General features: G+C 38.3%; 2 protein-coding genes and 1 pseudogene across 6 annotated transcripts in view; 1 reads left to right on the forward strand and 2 right to left on the reverse strand.

Moving 5' to 3' along the window:
• Positions 1 to 292: 292 nt before the first annotated feature.
• Positions 293 to 4418, reverse strand: TMEM81 (transmembrane protein 81). The gene has a single exon (XM_016140562.2). The coding sequence runs from the start codon at positions 3004 to 3006 to the stop codon at positions 2176 to 2178; it is 831 nt and encodes a 276-aa protein (XP_015996048.1). The 5' UTR covers positions 3007 to 4418; the 3' UTR covers positions 293 to 2175.
• Positions 4419 to 4519: 101 nt separating this feature from the next.
• RBBP5 (RB binding protein 5, histone lysine methyltransferase complex subunit) overlaps positions 4520 to 21912 on the reverse strand; it is a 33906-nt gene continuing 16513 nt past the window's right edge. Inside the window, exons 4-14 of one of the 5 annotated variants that reach the window (XM_016140549.2) lie at positions 19431 to 19571; positions 18490 to 18652; positions 17217 to 17326; positions 16091 to 16210; positions 15848 to 16001; positions 15679 to 15750; positions 14928 to 15045; positions 13641 to 13710; positions 13054 to 13283; positions 12193 to 12270; positions 4520 to 6550 (exon numbers count right to left, since the gene is read on the reverse strand). In XM_016140549.2, the coding sequence (XP_015996035.1) occupies positions 6525 to 6550; positions 12193 to 12270; positions 13054 to 13283; positions 13641 to 13710; positions 14928 to 15045; positions 15679 to 15750; positions 15848 to 16001; positions 16091 to 16210; positions 17217 to 17326; positions 18490 to 18652; positions 19431 to 19571 (1282 nt within the window). In that variant the 3' untranslated portion in view covers positions 4520 to 6524. The other 4 variants (XM_016140542.2, XM_016140535.2, XM_016140529.2 and 1 more) reach the window with 4 other exon arrangements.
• Positions 21784 to 21897, forward strand: LOC118613099 (annotated as a pseudogene).

Raw genomic sequence — 21912 nt, forward strand, 5'->3', positions numbered from 1 at the left:
AAGTCAGACAAAGAAAGATAAACAGTATATGATTTCATTTCTATGCGGAATCTAAGGAATAAAAAGAACTACTCAAAAACAGACACGAATATAGTGGACAATTTGGTGACGGAGAGAGGGGAGGAGGGTTTGGGGGGCTGGGAGAATGGGGTGAAGGGTTAAAGAGGTACAAATTAGTAGGTGATGGATGGTCACAGGGATGGGGAGCACGGCATAGGGAATGCAGTTAGTATTAATACGTTGGCTCGGTGGTGGGTCAGGGAGGGGGGGAGCAACTGAGGGGATCGTTTTACAAACTGTATAGCTGTCTAACCAATGTACTGTATACTTGAAACTAATTAAAGTTAATTAATAAAGAATCCATTGAGACCTCAAAAAAAGTAGTTTTTCTTTACAGAAAAATGCAGGCTAATAAATATGGAAGTGATAATTTTAAAAATTACCATTTTGCAATCCCCAACATGTAGTAATAAGGCAAGGATCGTAAATGGATTCTAAAATGTTTATGAACGGTTTCTAGAAAACCACAAAGCATCACCCCACAGATTATTAATTACAAAAGAAAAAATATATACATATCTGGAGAGATCTATCATCAACAGTGGGTCATCCGGACATCTTGTGCCTCCTGAAGTGATGAAAGAAGTACATATCACCACTTAGTCAGGTTCTTGTCACAATGTTCAAAATTCATTCCTCAGAACCTAATTATTAGGAAATAATGGCAAATCCAGATTGTGGGACACTATCCAAGACAAAACTGGCTTCACTTGACTCTTCAGTCAAATCAATGTCATGAAAAACAACAAAAATAGCATGGTGTCTGTTGTAAGACAAACAACCAAATGTAGTATGTTACCCTTCATTTGATTCTGAATAAAAAATTAAAAAGCTCTAAGGTTTCAGAAATTGGGGAAAATATCAACTTATGTCAGATTATGGAATTGCTCACTTCTTAATGTGATGAAGACATTGCAGTTACACAGGAGAATGCCCTTATGACACATACATCATGTAGGACTAAAAGGTCACAGAGTCTATGACTGGCTTTCAAGTGATTCAGTATTATTTAGAAAGATAACCAAATTAGTGTCCTCAGAGTTGGGGCTCTGGAATCTTAAAAAGCTCACCCACGTGACTCAGACACAGCTAGAGGAGAGACCCACTGGTCCAAGTCCTGGTTTCTGCTACCTCCTCTGATAGAGAAAAGTGAGGGGAGGAAATGCTATCATTCTCTCAATAGAATTAGCTCAGCTGGTATCCCAGAGCCTTTTCCCTAATGGCTCCACAACCCAGTTATCTCAGTCTGAACAGCCTCTGAGGGTCTTACGATTGAATTTCCCATGGAGGAAGGTACACACTAGTCCTCCCTTAAGGGTCTTGGCTGCTCTGAGAAACCAATAACACTTGACCTTCCCAGGAACACAAGCTTCAGGCTGTTGAAAAAACTAGAGGAACAGAAGCAGGGAGCAAGCCAAGGAACTGTTCAGGGGAAACCTACCAGATGAAGACTCGAGTGTTTCGCCAGGAATTGATTTAACACTGAACACAGAGGGCTCACCTGGGGAGTACGGGGAAGGGCAGATCAATTATTAACATTTAGTGACAATCTATTACATACTGAGTCAGTTGTCATTACTAATCACTTCAGCTTTGGCACACATGGGCATATGCCATCACTACAAAACAATTCGTTCAACGTCTGTTCTAAGAAACTTGAGGAAAATAAAAGCCAGATTGATTATGGGACAATTTAAACAAATGGAAGACATTTTTAACTAAAGAGCAGAAAAGGTTAGGTCTCCATACAGCTGTCAATTATTTTTATTGAAGAGGAAAAAATATTTTTACTAAAAAAACTATTAATATATCCTTCTACATGATTATGCTAAGAAGAAAGGAGGAGGTGGGCAAGCATACAAGTTGTAAAAGGTAGAAAATGAATGCAAGCTGGGGAAGAATTCTTCCCAGCAGTAGAGAGATGCCTGCAATCAGCTTTCCTGGGTACCTAGTGGGCAGGGAAGATCAGGAAGAGATCCATCTGGGAAACAAAGAAGAGATTATTGCCCACAGTTACCACTGTTGCCTCTCTACACATCTTCCACTCTTTTGGCAATGGAAGCCCTCCATCTCTGCCTATCCACAATCAGGCAGTCAGAACACTCCCCCGAAAAACTAGCTTGGCTTCCTGAGCAGCCAGCCCTTTGGGAGCCAGGCCTGTAAGGCCATAAGGCTGGTACTGCTGTAGATCACCCTCAGTCCACTGTACAAGGCGGTGCTCACCAACACAGTGCCAGTCACTCCACTGGCAACTCCTACTCCCAAGGCTATAGCCACCTTCTTTTCCCATGGTGGACGGTGCGGCATGGAATAGTTATCCAGATTCACTTCCAGGCCTTCATCTACTAACTTCTGATCCTCAGTAAGGGACTGATGGAAATTCAGGTTCACCAAGTTAGGAGGAAGAACCCTCAGCCCGAAATAGAGCCTCTTGACGAGTCTCAAGTTTTTTAACAGCTGCACATCACACCGGTAGGTCCCAGAGTCATACTCCTGAGTAGACCGAAACTTCACAAAGTGAGATCTAGCTCGGAAGGGCTTGAAGATTTCATCATCAGTTGAGATGATACCCCGAGCAAGTCTCCAAGTAAACCGGAAAGCTTCCTTCCCAATATCCAGGATGTCCGAACTCAGACAGCTGAGCTCAAATTCCTGCCCTATGAGAACGGTGAAATGGAGCATTCCGCAGATCCAGTTGGTCAGACATTCCAAGCGCTGAGATTTACACTTCCTTCTCACTCCATCGGGGCCCACCTCACAGACAGTCTCCTCCTTATAGCCAAGGCCACAGGTGACAGTACAGGTTGTGGCATTGATAATTACTTTGCCCACAGCTTCCTGCAGCTTCTCAGGGATGGCCAGTGTTTTCGGTAAAGTCACCGCCAAAGGCAGATACATAGCCAACACCAGGCTCCCAAGGATGAAACCGGTGGTTAGAGTCGTCATGTCTCAGTAAGCATTTCACCACCCTCAGTCAGCACCCCGAGGTATTCCAAGTGGATTCTCTACGATATCATGACCCAATTCCTTCAACATGGTATATCCTTCAAAGTCAGAAGATGTGATGCATTGTCAATAAAATACCGCCACTTAAACCACGATCCAGTCCTTATCAACAGGTGAGGCCACGGGGCAGGAAAAGAAGTCATAATGTTGCTGCTTTACCATCTCTGCTTGTTAGTTACCACCTTACCACTCTCCATTCTTTCCACATCCTTTTAATGAATTTAATTCCACCTCTTGGGAAGACAAAGATAAAATGACTTCAGAAGCTAAAGTGAATTTCCAAATTACCTCAAATGCAGAGTGAAGCTAGACTTTTCCTCACCCTTTCCCTTCCCATCCCAATTGTAGGATATAATTTAAAGGGTTTCAAAAAGCCAGTTAAATCTGACCAAGTAAGAAATAAAATACCAAGTCTTAAAAAAAGGAGGGGATTAACTTGAATTAAGTTATTAGTGACTCTAAATGCTCCTAAACCATCTATAAAAAGGATTAAGAACTCTGGACTGAGAAGCAAGTGACTTATCCTTCTAGCATTTCTATTTCTACTTTCTCCTTTGTAAATTAAGACCTCCTTGCCTATTTCAGGAAGGTCACCTTGAGCATCAAATGATCCAATGTACAGGAAAACACTTGTACAGCTCATGTGTAAGGAATTTTAAATAGAAAAGTCATGAAGACAAGGGCCCTTGTAGAATCCAAATGTTTATCAGCAAGACAGGCAAAATTAAATGCAGCTCCTCTCCCCCTTCTAGGCACACTTCCTTCCCGAGGACACCGAAGGTGTTTTCTGGGGGAGTGGAGGCATATCTCCCTGCCCCTCTGTTTGCCCTAGAGAACAGAGGAGCTCATCTCTCACTTGGGCCAAGGTTGCTATGAAACAGCTATGATGTCAGCAACAAATTCTGTCACATAACAGAAAAGATTAATAAGTAGATGGAGTTGATGAGTAAAATCAACAACTTAAATAGACTTTATGAAACATCTTATTTTTTAGAGACAATGAGTATTCAGTGGGTTTTTAAACTATTTAATCTAGGGCGGGGGAAGGAGAGTATTAACTTGAATTAATTAAGTAAAGAGGAATTTAACTATTTATGCGTTAAGAAAGCTCCTCGGAAGGCAGAAGGCTCCTCACATGTGTTTTTGTAACCTCCAGAAGACCTCCTCGCACTGTTGCCTCTACTGAGTAGTTACACACACTTAAACAGAGTTGAAGAATTGAAAGAGAGATCATTCCTAGATGATCTTTTTAACACCAACTTCTTGTTTGACTTGTTCATTTATAATGAAGCAGAAGTCTGGACCACCTGACATACCCCACCCCTCCCAGCTCTATATTTCCATACAAAGATCTGACATCAGCACAGGAAGCTGCATTTTCTGTCACACAAGGCAAAATTGCAGGTGAGTTTCAGAAGTGGTTAGTGTCTACAAAAAACATCTATACCTGTTCTTTAATAAACATCCAATTTTATTTACAAAGCAGTAAAGCTTCAGCAAGAAGTACTCAAGGCTTGTACAAAACTACAGAACATAAAAAAAACAAAATAGGGGAGATGACAAAAGGAAGAAGAGAATATGCACATGTTGTACAAATTTAGAAAATCAAACCAAAATGGCACAGGTTTTAGGAGCTGGTAAAAACTCCAGAAGCATAAATAATTATTAGCAGCTGCTGCCAGGGACAATCTGACAGGGCTGAAGTTGATTTTCTCAGCAGCCAATTTAGGAGGTGGACAGAGCATAAATATCCAAATGCACAGGTAGGAGACACCAAGCTACTTTGCACATGGAAATAAGGCAGAAACCTTTGCATCGTACAGTTTGTACACGACTGCAGTGTACAGGAGCAGGGAATGGAAGTAATGTCCGTGAAACAAAAATATGTTAGTGAGCCACCTACTAACCTCGGCCACTGGTCTGAGATGAAATATGAAATTCACAAAATGAGCATTTGAGGAAAAAGTAGTGGCATCTAAAAACACAGAAATGTTGCAAGTGACTCAGGGAGAGCTCTTACTTCAACTACTGAATTTTGGTTCTAAAAGATGGAACAGGAGAAAGAGGCTCTTACTGATGTGTTCTAATTTGATTTCTATCCTAAAATCCAAAAGGTAATCAACTTGTTTGGCTACCTATAGGAGCACCCACCAGCTGACAGAGATTTCACAATAAGCACAGTGTTTAAACTCTCCTTTGAAAATACTGTGAAAATGACGATCCAGGTAAGCACTTCTGGTCAGCTAAAAGCTCTACTCAGAGAGGCCAGTGAGCCCTCCCCACACTTATTTTACTCTGGATTTTCAGAGAATTTCAAATGCCTAATGTACACATCCATCCAATCTGCTACTTTTTATATAAAAGAACAGCAAAAGCAAAAAGTAAAAAATTTTTTAAAAAGCTAAGCAACCTTTCACAGAAAGGAAGTGACTGAAACGTCTTAAGGAAAAGGAGCATGAATACAAGAAGGGAAAAATGTGATGACTGATGGAAGGACAGAACTCCACAAGCAATGATAAAAAAAAAAAAATTTGTTCCTTGATCTGTGATTTGAACTGTGTTGCTGCTGCTTTGATTTTGGACGGTTCTACTTTAGTCCTTGCATAGATTCCCCCACCCCAATCAAAAAGAAGCTTGAGAAACACCTTGGTTCGTTTCCATCTCTGGAAGCCAGCACAGGTAAAACAATATAAACTATTGATGATTCTTTGCTGGAGACAGATGAAACTATCCTCAAAAACCATGATTAGTGAAGAAGGAACCAGTACTGGAGGGAAACTCATGCAATGAAAGGAAAACAAAGAAAAACCCTGACCCTCTTATAGCCCAGTTTCTTGGGCAAAGGGTATGTTAGGAAAAAGGGGCCTTTCTTATCTTTCTTCCGTTTCTGAAAATTTCAAATCTTTCAAGCACTTTCTTTTCTGCCCATCCTTTGTACACAATATAGAAATATAGGAGGTATCTGGTGAAAGGGTAAGTTTCAAAATGGAAGCAAGAATATGCGACAGAAGGTTTCCTAGGATACTTGTAGCAGAATTTCACATAAGAAGAAGTCACTCAAAAACATGCACTGAGGATGGAAAGCAGATAGAAGGAGAAAACAAATGACAGGTCAAAATGATGCTGGGTACAATAAAATTAGATGAGTAAAACAAGTATCTCTTCTCCAGCAACATAACTCAGTATTAAAGTTTAAATGAGTCAAATTCCCATTTGATGTCTTCACAAATCTTCATTCCTGAGAGCCTATTTGGACTTATGCTTGAAAGGGAAGGGACGTATACTCTTCTTTCATAATTCACTTCTTCATTCGAACATAAAATTCACTCCTTTCACCTCCTGGGTGAGAAGCAGAGGCCTTTGTTTTAAATTAAAGTCAATCTCAAATGACTGACCACAGTGTCCAGAGGCCACATGATGGAAAAATGGGGAAGAACGAAGAAGCACTTCCAGGGTCTTCACAACAGTTCGGAGATTGCGCCCCCTGCTGAAAAGATTACACACAAAAAGATTTCTTTTAGCATCAACTTAGACCAGTTCTTATAAGGACAGAAATACTGACAGATGCCAGATGATGCATGACAAGCACACATGCACTAAGAATTTCCCTCCTTTAAGTTAAAACTAAATCTAACTCCCACTTACTCTTCATTGAAACAATAATCCAAATCTAAAATCCCCACCCCACACTTCCTCGTACTTCCCCAAAGGGGAAAATAAGGCAAAATGATCGGAGTTCTACACATTTTCTAAGCTGCTAATTAACCATTCTCCAAGGTGTCAAGGTGTTAAACAATGATTTATAGTCCAAAAAGTGTGATAAGTAGAGGAAAAGAAATCCTAGGGTACTACATCTTTCATTCGCATATACTGATTAATCACTAAATGATTAACAGTGAGCCACGAACGCTTTTCCAAGCACCCCTGTTCATGAAGTAACATTCTTATCACCTTAGAATCCCAAATATGATGAAATGTTAATGAAAACTACTGTTGGTACTTCTAAGTGTCAACAACTGATCAATAAATAACAACCTCAATAGTAAAATCGAATGAACACTTCCCTGATTATTCCATAGAAGCTGTTCAACCTCTGAGGGACATCCTTAAATGGGCTGCTGTGAAATATTAACTAGGAAGTGTAAAAAGAGAACAAGGTGAAGAAAATCCTCCCAGATGTCATTGGAAATGGGGGAGAACATACAATTTGAAGGTAAAATGGTTAAAGAAACTGTCCAAATTATGAACGAAAAGTCCCATTTATAAACTTTGCTTTTAACTTGATTTTTTAAAATTCAAGCACAGATGAAAACTGGCAATAAAAAATATATATTCCCATTTGCCTGAGAACAAATTACAAACTCTCCTAGATGCTACATTGATAAAAATCCAATTTAAACTTTATATACATAGTTCAGTAAGATAAAGTTTATTTAACACCTGTTATGTAGCTCTCTCTCAATATAAACATAACAATTAATCTCCTGAGTTGATTTTTAAAAACCTTGAGATAAAAGGATCTACTCCATAAGACTTACTATCAGGCCTTTAACACTTTAAGACTAGTTTTCCTGACTATCCCCTCAGATACCCTAACCAACCTAGTTTTAAGTTTACAAATGAACACAATATTGACATTTTAAGCCCATATCAAGACAGGAAAACCAAAATCAACAAACCAAAACCAGAGCAATCAATACTATGAGCAAGACAAGATACAGAGAAACAGCCAGACAAGAGAAGACCTCCATGGAGGCTATTTAAAAATCTGCCCCAAGGATACATATTATTTAGCTGCATCACAAAGGCAATCTACAATAATATAAAATTAAGAAAATTTCGGCTCAGGATGAACGGCTGCTATACTGGTACCTTCCAACAGCAGCCTGAGCCAGAGTGGCCTAAGAACAACATACTGGGTATTGATTTTCAAACATTATCTTAGTCAGCTAATCAGATCACCAAGAATGAGAAAGAATATCCAACTAGCCATCTGATTTTAGCAGGAATTCATATATTCGCCTTTGACGCACTGATCATTTTTTAAAAAGAGAAGAGAGGAACAAATACCCTCATTTACTATCTAGCATTCAAAACAATCACAGATTTGGGAGGTGGTTCGGAGGCCCGGGGTGATGGGCCAGCATCAGGGGGGCAGTGAGTGGCCAAAATGCAGGGAATCTTCGTGGTATCTGTCCACTCCAGAAGCAGCACCTCTGCTTGTTTTGGTCTTTACCACCCCCAACGGACCCGAGTGCACACCAGCTCATGAGGACTTCGGACCACTTATGTGACAGCTCACAACTCTGTCACACTTGCTACTGATGATATTTACTACCAAGGAGCCCTAGTTCTTAGGCAATCCTGGAGCAGTCAGAGGGCAATGGGGACACTGGTGCTACCAATCTGAGTTTCCAATCTGAGGACTGTCCTCTGGAAAGTAATAAGGTAATCGTGGGGAACCTGTAGGTGTTACACTGATCTGGCCTTTCCAAAAAGGCACCCTCAGCAAGCTCCACTAATGGGTCCTCACTCATCACAGAAAGTGTATCTTCATGCATGTGGGCCCACGGGTGCTATCCAATACTAATGAGCTGTTTGATTGGGAAGAATTCTCTCTGGCCCTAGATTCCAGATGGCCAGATTACTTCTATAAATCTACATGTCTTCCAATCTTCTCTTAAAATGCATAATCTGTTGCAACAGGTAATAATAGCAGGTTTGTCAGGGCTACTCAGGGCTTACAAGCAGTTTATTCAATAACCACTCAATTGCAAATATTAACAAACAGTTACATTTACATTTATCTCATTTGAGCAGTAACACACAACCTATACCTATAATTCTGCCTTTAAATAATCTGGCTCTAATGCAAAACTAGGGCATTTGGGGGGAGGGGAGGTTCACAAAACCTTGAATCTACAAACATAATCCTCAAACTGGACTCTGTGTGTGTGTGTGTGTGTGTGTATTAGAGAGAGACAGACAGAAATAATTGTGCAGGGACTATGCTAACATTTTCTGTATTGTCCCAATTTTAGTATATGCTGCTAAAGCGAGCACCTGTATTGATTTTTAAAGATGGTTTGGCTTCTGGCATTCTGGATCAGATTTCATTTCTTAATATCTAGTGGATATCTACAATGACTGTATGCTGCTTTTTACTGAAAATCTCCAAGGTGTGGAAGAACACGAGACTAAAATGCCAGTTTTAAACCTCTGTGGCCTTGAGGGGGCCATGTGAAAATCAAGAGCATGTGACAGCCAGCCTTTGCCTGCTCTGGGCCCTCCAAGCCAACCATGGTTACTGAACGAAGCCCCATCCTTACCCAAAGAATCCCATACAAAAGATATGATGGGTTGTCCTGAAACTGAGACTTCTGATGGAGTTATTTGTGATCCTGTTTCATCACTCTCCCCCAGGGTTGCAGCCTTCACAAAGATCCAAACCACCCTGCAGCTAGTGGATAAAGTTGGATGTAACCCTTCTGAGTAAGTCTTGGAACAAAACCACAATACTCCTTTGGGGTTCTTTAATGATCCTGCTCCTCAGCACATTCTGGAGTGTAATCTGGCCATTTCAGTTTTGAGATTTCCATTCAGGTAAAGGTCAAAGCACCAAGGTCAGTGAAGAAAAAACAGGCAGAAGGACAAATAGCTTTCAGAGAGAAGTGTGCGTGCACACAAATCATGAAATGCCTGCAGTAATCTATGCAGTTGTTTTGTCTGCATGTTATCAGAAAATGTATCGTCGCCTTGGCCTTATTCTGTGAAAGTCTCCTCTAGTCCTTTTAAAGGGTGAAGCTGTTAAAACAGTCGCCTCTATTTAAGGCTGATCAACTCAAGGGCCTAATAAAAATAATGTAGAAAATAAAAATCCAATGTGAAGCAGCCTGCTATTCCAAGATATAAATTCTATTCTTTAATGAGGTCAGTGTCTCCTTTGACCTTGTCAGCCAAGTGCGTGGAAACAAACTTCTATGAGGCCCTTGATAATGAGCTTTTAAATGCTAACTTGTACCAAAACTAAAATATGTATTCTACATATAGTTCACTGCAACTACATTCAGGATATTGAGAATTTTAGTGAATAAAACAACCTGTTCCTTTAGGGATGAGTCTTTCCAACATTTTGATTTTGACTCCCATTTAGACATTTTTAGAGCATAGCTGAGAAACACCAACGCTGTTGTACTCGGAGCCATAAAACCTAACAGTACTTCATGGTGCCTTTGACAGAAACCTAGTTTGGCAAATGACAGAGATATTAGTTACTGTTAGTGGCCACATCAATTAAAATTAAAAGCTGAAATTACTGTATGATAGAGAAAAATGTTGAGATTTTAAAACTTTAAATAGTTTATTTACCATAAAACAAAGCAAATGATTAATTACAGGTAGGTTTTGAAGAAGCTAGGAGACTATGTCCTTGAGCATTTCAATTAATTTAATATGTTTGACCACATTTTAAGTTACCCCGAAGTATTCTGGCTCCTTGGACCAGGGAAATCTATTTAAATTTTAAATTGTGTTTCTTCTGTAGTGGCATCAGCTTGTACAAGAAGTAGGTTATGGAAGATCATTTTTTGTTTGTTTGTTTGTTTTTGTTTTTTGACTAAGAGAAACTATGGCCTAGATTTGAGTTGTGACCTCATTATAGGTAGGAGGTAGATCATTTTTATTTATGTGAGTCAATTACTAATCTGCAATCTTTGCTAGCAATGCCCATGTAACTCTTCCAGACTATTTAAAAATATATACAGACATAGCCTTAGCTGGACTGAATAGGAAGGTGGTAACTGATTATCAGTGGAGCACCATAAATACTGTTGACAGGAAAAAATGCTGGTGCTCAATGGTATGGTGCTGGGCTGTGACAAACTAAAACTAAAACTGTATCTAGCAAATTTGAGGCAGAATACTCAAAAATGATAACTGAATCTGCTTCAGCTTTTCTATAGAATTCATGTTTACAATGGTTAACTGATCTGAGGTGAAACTTAAACAAGGAATTCTGTTTCACATTTTAGTGCATCACATCGTCACGTTTGGATTAACACATTTAAGTTAAAATGTTAAAGAGAGAGGAAAAAAAGCTGAATACAACCACTTATTTGATCAGGCCAGTCTGAATCTACTGACCTAGTTGCAGAAAATTGAGAGTACTGTATTAACTAAGCAGTACTTGTATATAAAACAAAAAGTTTCCAAAACCCAACATTTGAATAGAAATAGACTGTGATTACTAGTTTCCAAACAAGGGACCATTTAGCCTAGATTTAAATATTTGACAGGAAACAAACTCTTCTCCATCCCCTAACAAAAATCCCTCATTCCTACAGAAGTGAGAAAACTCAGTAAGTTTCAAAAGGCTTAGGAGTTAAGAAGCTATACAGGTACTATAGTTTGTCTTTTTTGGTATTCCTGTTTGAAAAAAAAAAAAAAACTCTCATCTTCTTTCTTAATGTGACAATATTATCAACATCATTACTGATTCTAGACTACTGGGAGAGAGAGAAAAACTTCTAAGATTTGAATAATTTAGAGAGAGAGAAAAGAGATGCTACAGTTAAACAGTCAGGGGCTACATAAAGCAAGCTTATATTTCTGGTTGTCTGTCTAGCACTTTCATTTGAGACAAATCAAAACAAACAAAATACAACACCTAGGAGCAAATAAAACTGAAGAAGTGAATTAAACCAGGGTTCTTTCCCTTTTTTGGGTCATGGATTCTGATAGGTAAGGGCACCTTCCCCACAAAAATATTCACATAATATTTTGCATACAGCATCGGGGGAATGTAGACCACTTAAAGCCTATTTATAAAACCAAGGTTAAGAGCCACTGAATTAAGTCAAATGTGGTTTAACCTATCCTTGTCAGCAGCTAAAAACTCAGTATCTGCCACTGGGAAAAAAGAGGGAAGGAAATAAAGCTGCAGTAAAATGGAGTCAGGGCTGAACAAAGCAAGGCCACGAAGCAAGCCAGACAGCGCTCCCAGTGTGTCCTTACCTGTCAAGGGCTGGCTGAGTTCCGCCTGCACTTTACCCTTCGCTGATCCTTCCAGAGGTAAACCTCTGTCCCCTTTGTAGAGTTTCGGTTTAAATGGAGAATCTTTCTCTTTACCTTTTGATCCTTTAGGCCGGCCTGCTTGCTTCTTCTTGGATTTGCCATCCCCCTTCACACCCAGTAGTGGATGGACTTCTGTAAAAGGATAGATGGGCATGGAAAGAAATCCATACGCTACCAGTCCCATCACGCCAAACAAGCACACAGCATGCCATCTACCCATGAGTAAAGAATATTACCCGAGTGTCAGATCCACTAATACAAGGAGAAAACAATAAAACAATAAAAAGAATGGCCACTAATTGAGAAATAGTTGCTTGGCCAAAGGGCATACATGGCCTATCTGATTCACACCAAGCCACAGCAGCTCCAAACTGAAAAAGTAGCTAAAGGACACGTTGATACTATATACGGAGAGGCAGAAAAGGAATGCACATGTGCACAATGTCAGGTGAGAACAGAAAGGAAATGGACTTTGGAACTAGAGAAACCAGGGTAAGAATCCTGACTCTACTATACAGTTATAAAGGCTTCCAGAGTCAGACTGCGAAAGTAGGCAGGAAGAATGAAAAGATTGTCCAAATCTGATTTGTACTTTATCATCTAATAAAATCTCAGGGAGGGGATCAGGGAGAAGAGTGGCATCATGAAACAAACTCTGAGCCAGATGTCAGAAGACTTACAGTGTATCATTTTAGGCAAGGTACTGAGGGCAGAATATCCCCATTTTAAAAGAGAAGTGAAAGCACATGAAATCATTACAAAGCTATAAAGCATTATATTAAAAAAAAAAAAAAACCCAACCATGAGAAACTCCTTTAAGATAAAATCACCCAAACAAGAAATTACCAGGCTGTGCTGTGCTGCAGAGTAAAAAGTGGTGTCTGCTGGACAGCAAAGAGAAGATGTGGCTCTTACCATCATTTGGTACTCCTTGAAGTTCTATATTGGTTGTTTTGGGTTTCTTCTTAGGTGGCTGGGACCCGTCTGCTGAAGACTGCCTCTTCTTCTCTGAACTAGCCCCTTCATCCATCAAGGAAGTTTGGACTGCATCCGGTGGGGGGCCATAAGGATTTTCTTCTGGGTCTTCTACCTCAGGGGCAATGGGTAAATATAATAGAGCCTTTGAATCTTCCAGCTCTTCATCACTATTTGGAACAGGATCAGACAAGGGATTGGAAAAAAGAGGAGACAGTTGCTTAAACCATGAACCCTTCCTCTAGGGCAGAATCACCTATATGAACAAATATGGACCTAGAATTTTAAGAAAGCCAAAAGGAAATTGGACATGATTAATAAAATCAGTATTAAATTTAATGGTATAAATGAATCACTTTAGTTTCTTAAGATTTTCTATCAGGGGAGAAAGGAAGGGATTTCTTATCCACCAAAGCAACTATCTCTTGGAGTTAATAAGCAGACGGGACTGAAGGGCCAGGCAGGGAAAGGGAGAAGTCCAATACCAGAGATGGAGTCCTGAGGCCCAGGCCCCGCCAATGGCTCACCTGCTGCAGAAGGCAGCAATAGGGTCCACACTGGTGACATCCACTTCTTCGTCCTCAGCAGCATCAGCCCCTGCAGGACAGAATCACAGCAGAGGTATGAGAAGTGCAAACCTGCTTTTCATTTATAGCTCAACGATTCTCATAAACTGAAATTCAGAAGAAACAAAGGAGGAAAACCAAATGGTTCATTTTACTTAATAATTCAACAAGCACGTGCTGAATTTCTATCACATGCACTGAATCTAGAGTGATGATCAAAAAGTTGAAAACATTTCTTCAGTAAAAGCTTCATAGTCTTAATTGGACAGACAGACACAAATGGATCATTTGAATTCAACACAGTAAGTGCTACAGTAAAGGTATGTGCAGTGTGCTAAGGAGATGAAAAGGAACAACTAATATGAAAGTCTGGGAAGGCTTCACAGAACATAATCCAATAATACCAATACAGCCCAGAACACGCTGCATCTCTACTGGTCCTCCTAAAACACGAGGCATGTACGTTACCTAGTATCACAAAATGGGGACCAGCATTTTCAAGCTAGAAAGAACCAACCTCAATCCCAGTTCCCTAATTCCTGGCACCCATCAAGAGGCCCAACGGTCATAAATTATTCACTGACAGAGCCAACTGGGTAAACTAAGCATTCACACACTCTGACTCCTACTAGATATAAAACCCTGTGTTAGAATCAAAAGGATAAAAAGTCAAATTTTGATTATCAAAGAGTTTCTTCTCATTTCAGAAGAGGTAAAAATATCAATGATCATAATCATAACGGAAATTAACATCTGAATGCCCATCATACCTAGGCACTATACTGTGCACTTTACATGAGTTATCTCATTTATTCCCCACAACCCTAAAAAGTAGTTTCATTATTACCACTATTTTACAGATGAGAACATTCAAGTTTAAAGAATAAGTATTTTGCTCAAAGCAGTCTGACTCCAGAGCCCAGGTTCTTTACTTTCACCTTATTGACAAAGGAGCTGATAATACATGATACATATGTGCACACATGTGTGGGTACTTTGATAAGTGCTGCAGTTAACTCCTCATTTAATCATATGCAATTACTCAGGAAATACAAAGTGAAAAGTTGAGAGCTGCTGAACTCTAGTAATAATGTCCATGTCAGTCCTTAGTTAATGCCTCAGTGAGAAAAGTGACATTTCAGAATAAGTGATGAAATAAATTTTCAACACAAATTTTAAGAATGTGAATACTGAATAAAGCAATCCTTTCTCCTTTAGGAAATACTATCTGCAACTGAGAAATATTACCTGTTTGCTCAGGCTCACTTTTATCTTCATCTTCAATATCAAACTCTGATTCCCTTTCCTCATATTCTACATTTTCATCCAACTCTTTAAAGTCTGGTGCAAAGGCACTCCAATTTTCCTATGCAACAAAAACAAAATATACTGCTTAACCATATGAGAAAAAAACAGTCTATAATCTAAACATCAATGATATAAATGAAAGATCTGAACATGAAAGCAACTCAGAATTCTGAAATCAAATTTGGGAGATAATAAAAATTAGGTTATCTATAGATTTTACTATCTTATGGTATTTCCTATTTTAAACATTCTCAGTTATTATTAACTATAGTTCTTTCATAAACAACTGCTACCTTTAATCTTTTTAAGATCTAAGTCTGGGGTAAATGTTAAATTTTCTTATGAATACATTGATTACAACAAATATAATTAAAGGTGTTCAAAATAAAACCAAGATGTAAAACAGAAACGAAGCTGAAAATAAAAGAAAAATCTAACTCAGATAAGAAATAGAAAAATATAACAAAGTCCACTAGACTTTTTCACTGGAAAACAGCTAATAAAGCAGCTTTGACCCAAGATGGTCCCATCAAAATAAGTAGAGCTGGATGCACTGAATCTATTTAATTAGACTATAAGAAACACATGCAAAAGAAAGTAAATAAGGTAAGTTTTAGCTTACTATTGGTAAAATTCTTTGATAAAAAGACTAGGTATCTAGTCAAAGTAACTAAACCAGAAAAATACTTACTACTTGATTTTGGGCCCAGATAGATACCACTCCACTAGAAATGGATGCTATGATGGGTCGAACAGGATGCCACTAAATTTAATGAAGGAAAGAAAAATCAGTTCTAAGAATGAATCTAAAATTTTCTGCATTACTTAAGCAACAACAACAAACCTCTCACTCTACTCACAGCTACATCCAAGAGGAGTTCACCTCTCGTCCCGTGGAGAATCTTCACCAGGTTCCCTATGCTCTTCTCCCAGATGTAAAGGGCATGCTGCCGGGCTGAACCTGCTACTATGTATTCCCCATCCCCAGAGAAACAACATTTCTTCCACGGAGTCCTAAAAAACAAAGAAAGTACAAAAGGAGAACTAGAACCTGAGCCCAGGTCGTGAATTAATCACATATTCTCCTAGGTTGTGATACACACCTATTTACCAAGTCCTGTAATTTTTGCATGGGTTCGGGCTCTCCATCTCTTCCACAGGTTAAGATTTCTCTGCCATCATAAACTCTGATTATTCGATCTGCTGTGTTAATTAAAAAGCAACTACAGAAAGGAGAAAATATCAACACCAGAGGTCAAAAATCTATTTCTGTTAACATTTTCTATTACTACCTGTTACTTGGAACGGTACCATAAAACAACTAACAAATTGGGGAGAGACTGAGTAAAGATCTAAGTAATAGACCTGAATATTTATATGTCTACTTGTCACCTTCCACACCAAAATTTAATTTGAAGCGAGAATGTTTTATACTTCTTGTGTATCCTGGAACCTAGACCTCTAAATTGAAACCAGCTTGCTGAATTCATAAGCATACAGTTAAATGTATATAAATACTTAATATCTCTGGCCTATTTTATACAGGATATATTCTTCTTCATGAGTTCATAAACTATTTCATTTTAAAATGATCAACCTTTTACTGTAATGACATTGGAAATTTGTCTAAAATAAGTTATTTCACTACTTTCTTCCAGACTTCACTGACTAACATTTTCTCAATTCAAGAGAACTTTGAACATGAATGTCCCCTAAGCATGTACAAGTGTTCCTATATGAAACAGGATGACTGTTACCTCTCTTACTGACAACCTATTTCTTCTTGTTTCTGTTGAGAAATCAACTTCTAGCTGGGTAACCAAACTTACCAGAAAAAAAAAATCTAAAATTAAAAAGGTAAATAGGCTTTATGTGAGCAAAATATATGCTCAGCTACTATGTGACTTATGTGACAATTCTGATTATAATAATAGCTAATCTTTACCCAGTGCTAATCACGTGCCAGGAATTTTGGTTCTAAGCACATACCTCTCAGATACCCCCTTTCTGTAAAGGAGCTTCCTGTTAACCTTCAGATAAAGAAGTGAATGCTGGTTCAACACAGTAAATTTTATGAACTTAAGATCCAGATAGTGACAGATTTTAATAATTATTTTTTTAAGTATACTTCTTCAAAAATTTAAGTTTGATATATAAAAACTGTGAATTTCAATGTATTTTTGCATCCTACTCAATTTTAAAACTATCTCTAAAAAGATAAGGTCTCACCTCCCCTTCCGGGCAAACTCTATTGACTTAATGGCTGTGGTATTGCTTGTTCCAGTTGTTACTCTGAAGGAAGCAACAAGATCCTGAGAATCTGTTTTTAGGACCAAAATCTAAAGTTTAAAAGAGAAAAACAAAGTAAGTATTCTGATAACATACAATAATTAGAGCTGGCTTCTGTTTCTAAAAGTGGGCAGAGACTGGGTGAAAACATAAATATCTCTATTCCCATGTATTCAACCTGATTAATTATTGTCTTTTACTTCAAATAAAGAATGGTGTCTTAATCTACTCTTAAAATGTAATGGTTAGCGTTAGTCACAATAATCAAAAAATGGAAGCAACCCAAGTATCCATCAGTAGATGAATGAACAAACAAAATGTAGTACATACGTACAATGGAATATTATTTAGCCTTGAAAAAGAGGGAAATTCTGGCACATGTTGAGCATAGATGACTTTTAAGAACATTATACTAAGTGAAATAAACCAGTCACAAAAAGACAAATAGTCCACTTATATGAGGTACCTAGAGTAGCCAAATTTATGGACAGAAAATAGAATGGTTGCCACAGACTGGGGGGGAGGAGGGGAGTTAAGGTATAGGGAGTTATGTATTATTAATGAGCACAGTTTCTGGAGTACATGGTGGTAATGGTTGCAGAACAATGGGAATGTACTTCGTGCCACTGAATTGTACACTTAATGATTAAGATGGTAAATTTTATGTTGTATTTTATGTGTTTTTAATCACAATTTTTAAAAATTGCTACTTTCTAAAGTAGCCATGAAAGTCTACTAGCTCATGTGCTTCAGTCAAAAAAAGAAAAAAAAAAAAAGAAAATCAAGGTGCCTAACACAACTACAAACTGTAAGCTTAAAAGGAACCTTAAAGTTCACCTAACCTGACTTCTTACTTCACAAAACTATAGATTCGGCTGGCATGAATTAAATAATATTTACAGAACTAGACATTTTTATCAGCAGTATTTCATTTTATAACTTTAAAATTTTATAATTTAGTAATGGCCCTTCATTAGCAGTATCAAGTAAAGGCTCTTCCATCTTTTTCTAGGCCACATAATCTCTGACTGATCTAAATTCAAAGAACAGAAATGATATTAAGCATGAGAGAATAGGCTACTTTTGCCACAGGCAGGAGGCATGCTTAGTGCAGGGCTAAAAGAAATTCAAAGGAAGTCACACAAGTAGACATGAAGTGAGCCAATTTCACAGGCTGTCTAAAAAAGCTTATTTCACCTGCTTCTAGGCTTACCTTGCCTTTTGCGTTTCCTGTATAGATATATTCCCCTCGCCTATCAAAAGATGCAACCACGTTTAAGTCGGAGTCATCATCTACTGGCAGAACAACATGTTTGGAATCTGAAAGGGTCAACATGACAGGAGCAGATTTCATGGGACACACGAGAACCTTGTTCCTGTTCAAAAATATGAATAGTACATTGGCTGTTGCTTCAGTATCAGAAAGCTGATTCTCTTGCTATTTTCCCTGATCCGTAACCACTATCCTCATCAACTCTTTCACCCCAAGCAAAAACAGTGAAAAAGCCTAAAATCTAATGTCTAATAATAGAGAAACGACTGAGTAAAGTTATGGAATCCTACCCTGATAAAATAAAATGTAATCATTAAAAATAAAGATATAGCTAACTAGTAAAATATGTATGGAAGTAAAAAAGCAAAATATTGATTAAAACCATGTAAAAAATACATATTTATGCATACCTAACATGCATGTCGGTGTTTTGTGAACTATAAAGCACTATATAACAAGCTTTATACGTAAAGAAAACATGACTAATAGAGAACCCAGAGAAATGCCAACAATTATGTCTGGGTAATAGAATGATGGGTAACTCATTTTCTTAAATGCAGTTTTAATACTGAACGATTTCCCCTCTACTAAAGAAATTCAAACAATTGAGGGGAAAAGCCCCAAGTCAAGGACCAGTTATACTTATTTTACCTTTGCCCATTTCTAAAGTTTATTTTTAGCTAGTTTTTAATTACACAACAACACTCTCCTTAAAATCTGTACAGTAAAGCCAACATAGGCAGAAAGATTTTTTTTATGTGGAAGGTTTAAAGAGATGTGTCTGTCTCCTAAAACCTTAAACTGAAATTGCCATGAGCCTGGAGCTAATCCATGCAGAATGAGACCCCACCCCAAGGAAGAACAGCTCAGATTATACATACTGATCTCGTGGATGATACTGGACTTTTAAGATCGGGGAAGGGAATCGAAACCTCTGGTCGCAGTCTCCTGAAAGAACATCCCACTGCGACACTATGTTATCTGTGGACGCACTCACGAGCTTATGACCATCTCGACTCCAGCTGAGGAGAAAAAGGGCACCTCAGCACATATTCTAAGGTAAAGTACAGCATATAACTCTTATAGACAAAAATGCATGAGTCACACATACTGCCCTAATTGCTTGAGTAAATAATATTTCTTTTCTTTCTTTTTTAGCATATACTCCAATCTATAATAAGCATTCCCAACTAAGCAATAAATAAGAATGTTCTTATGACATTTTCATATCTACTAACAGAAGCTCTTAATAATTCAAGATAACATGACAAGTGGCTCTGTGAAAGGACACACTCAAACATTTTAGAAGAGTCCACGATCAACAAGCCCTGAAGTGTTGACATAACATGTTTTTTCTAGCGGGCAGGGAGGGAGTATCTGAGCTTTCAGAGGTTGTCCCTGAAGTAGCACCTTCACAGTATAAACAGCCTAATAAAGATGAGTATCTATTATTTAAATAATTAAGAAAAGGATAAATTCCTTCTGCTAAGTACAGCTAAGCACCCTGGATATCAGAAATAAAACAAACACAAAAAGATTCTGAAAGGCAGAGAGAAGACAACTGTCCAGAGAGACTGCGGGATAGGAGAAATGACATAATAGTGAGTTCCTTGGATATTCTTTCAGCTTATAACTCAGATTACGTGATCGAGAAGCCAACAACATACTAACACCAATGGACACACACACACAAAAGCCTCAAGAAGAGCATGCTTTCTCTGGCTGAAGGACCAGGAAAAAACAAGTCAGAGAGACAGAAAATGTTTAGACAATAATTACTCTACTCCAGCAACCACCACAGAAAAAAACTGCAACTCCACCTCCATCCCAGGAAAAAAGGTCTAGACAGAGTTAGACTTCCCTCTTGCCCAGGTATATCAATACATACTTAACCTCCTAATGGTGTCAGAGAAAGCTCAGTGGGGAGCCAGACTTTCATACCCACCAGGTGTTAATGAGGACCTCTATTGTAGAGAGGCCTAGGGAGTAGGAACAAGGCACTCCTAGCCTTACCAGGCAAGAATGGTACCAGCCTAGGAGGCCTAGTGAGGAACCTGAACTTCCAACCCCATTAAGGATAATGAAGCCAAGTAAGAACCTTGGACTTCTAACTCAGGGCAATAACAAGACGGCGGCTTCCCTTCCCCCTGGTACAGTATCGGAGGAGGCCTGCTAAAACAGAAGATTTAAGTAATAAATAAGCTCTATAGACTCATAACACAATACCTAAAATGCCCAAGTTTCAAATAAAAATTACTAACCTAAGAACAAAGAAAATCTCAAGTTGAATGAGAAAATTAGCAAATAATAAAACAGATATGACATAAATGTTAGAATAATCTATCAAGGATTTTAATGCAACCATCTTATGCTTTAATGAACAATTGCGAACATGCTTGAAAAAAATGAGTAAACCAGAAAGTTGCAGCAAAGAAATAGAAGATAGAGAGAAAAACTGAAATGGGAATTTTAGAACTGAAAAATACAATAACTAAAACAAAAAACTCAGAGATGGGTTCAGCAGCTAATGGAAAGTGGAAAGAAGCAATAAACTGGAAGACAGAATAATAAAGTTATCCAATCTGGACAACAAAGAGAAAAGACAAGGGGGGAAAAAAAAAAAAGAACAGAGCCTCAGAGACCTGTGAGACTATAATAAAAGACTTAAATCCATATAATCAGAGTCCTGAAATGAAAGAAAAAAAGTGGGACTTAAAGTATTTGAAAAAATAATGGCTGAAATTTCCCCAATTTTGGCAAAAGATATAAAACCTACAGATTCAAAAAGCTGAGTGAACATCAAACAGGATGAGCTCAAAGAAATCCACTCCAAGACATAAAGCCGAACTTCTGGAAAAAAAAAAAGACAAAGAAAAAAATCTTGAAAGCAGCAAGAGAGAAACACCACCTTACCTATGGAAAACAATTCACATGACAGCAGATTTTTCATGAGAAACCATGAGGTCAGAAGGAAGCGGCACATTTTTCAAATGCTGAAAGAAAAGAGCTGTCAACCTAAATTCTATATCCAGTGAAAATACTTTCCAGGAACAAAGAAGCAAAATCAAGACATCTGTCGCCAGGAGACCTACCCTAAAAGAATGGCTCGGGAAAGTTCTCTAAACAGAAAGAAAATGATGAAAGAAGAAAGGACAATGAAAGAATAAAATTGTCAGTAAATAATAGACTCTTTTCTTGAGTTTTGACCTCTGACGCAAAAATTACAATACTGTTGTCTACAGCCATGCTACCCTGAACAAACCCGATCCCGTCTGATCTCAGAAGCAGGGTCGAGCCTGGTTAGTACTTGGATGGGAGACCACCTAGGAAGACCAGGTGCTGTAGGTGTAAAAATTAAAAATA

Source organism: Rousettus aegyptiacus, unplaced genomic scaffold (genome assembly GCF_014176215.1).
Source record: "Rousettus aegyptiacus isolate mRouAeg1 unplaced genomic scaffold, mRouAeg1.p scaffold_m13_p_17, whole genome shotgun sequence".
In the NCBI taxonomy this organism is placed as follows: Eukaryota; Metazoa; Chordata; class Mammalia; order Chiroptera; family Pteropodidae; genus Rousettus; species Rousettus aegyptiacus.

Coding starts and splice junctions, on each gene's coding strand:
- TMEM81 (XM_016140562.2), bottom strand. CDS start 3,006: ATGACGACTCTAACCACCGGTTTCATCCTTGGGAGCCTGGTGTTGGCT.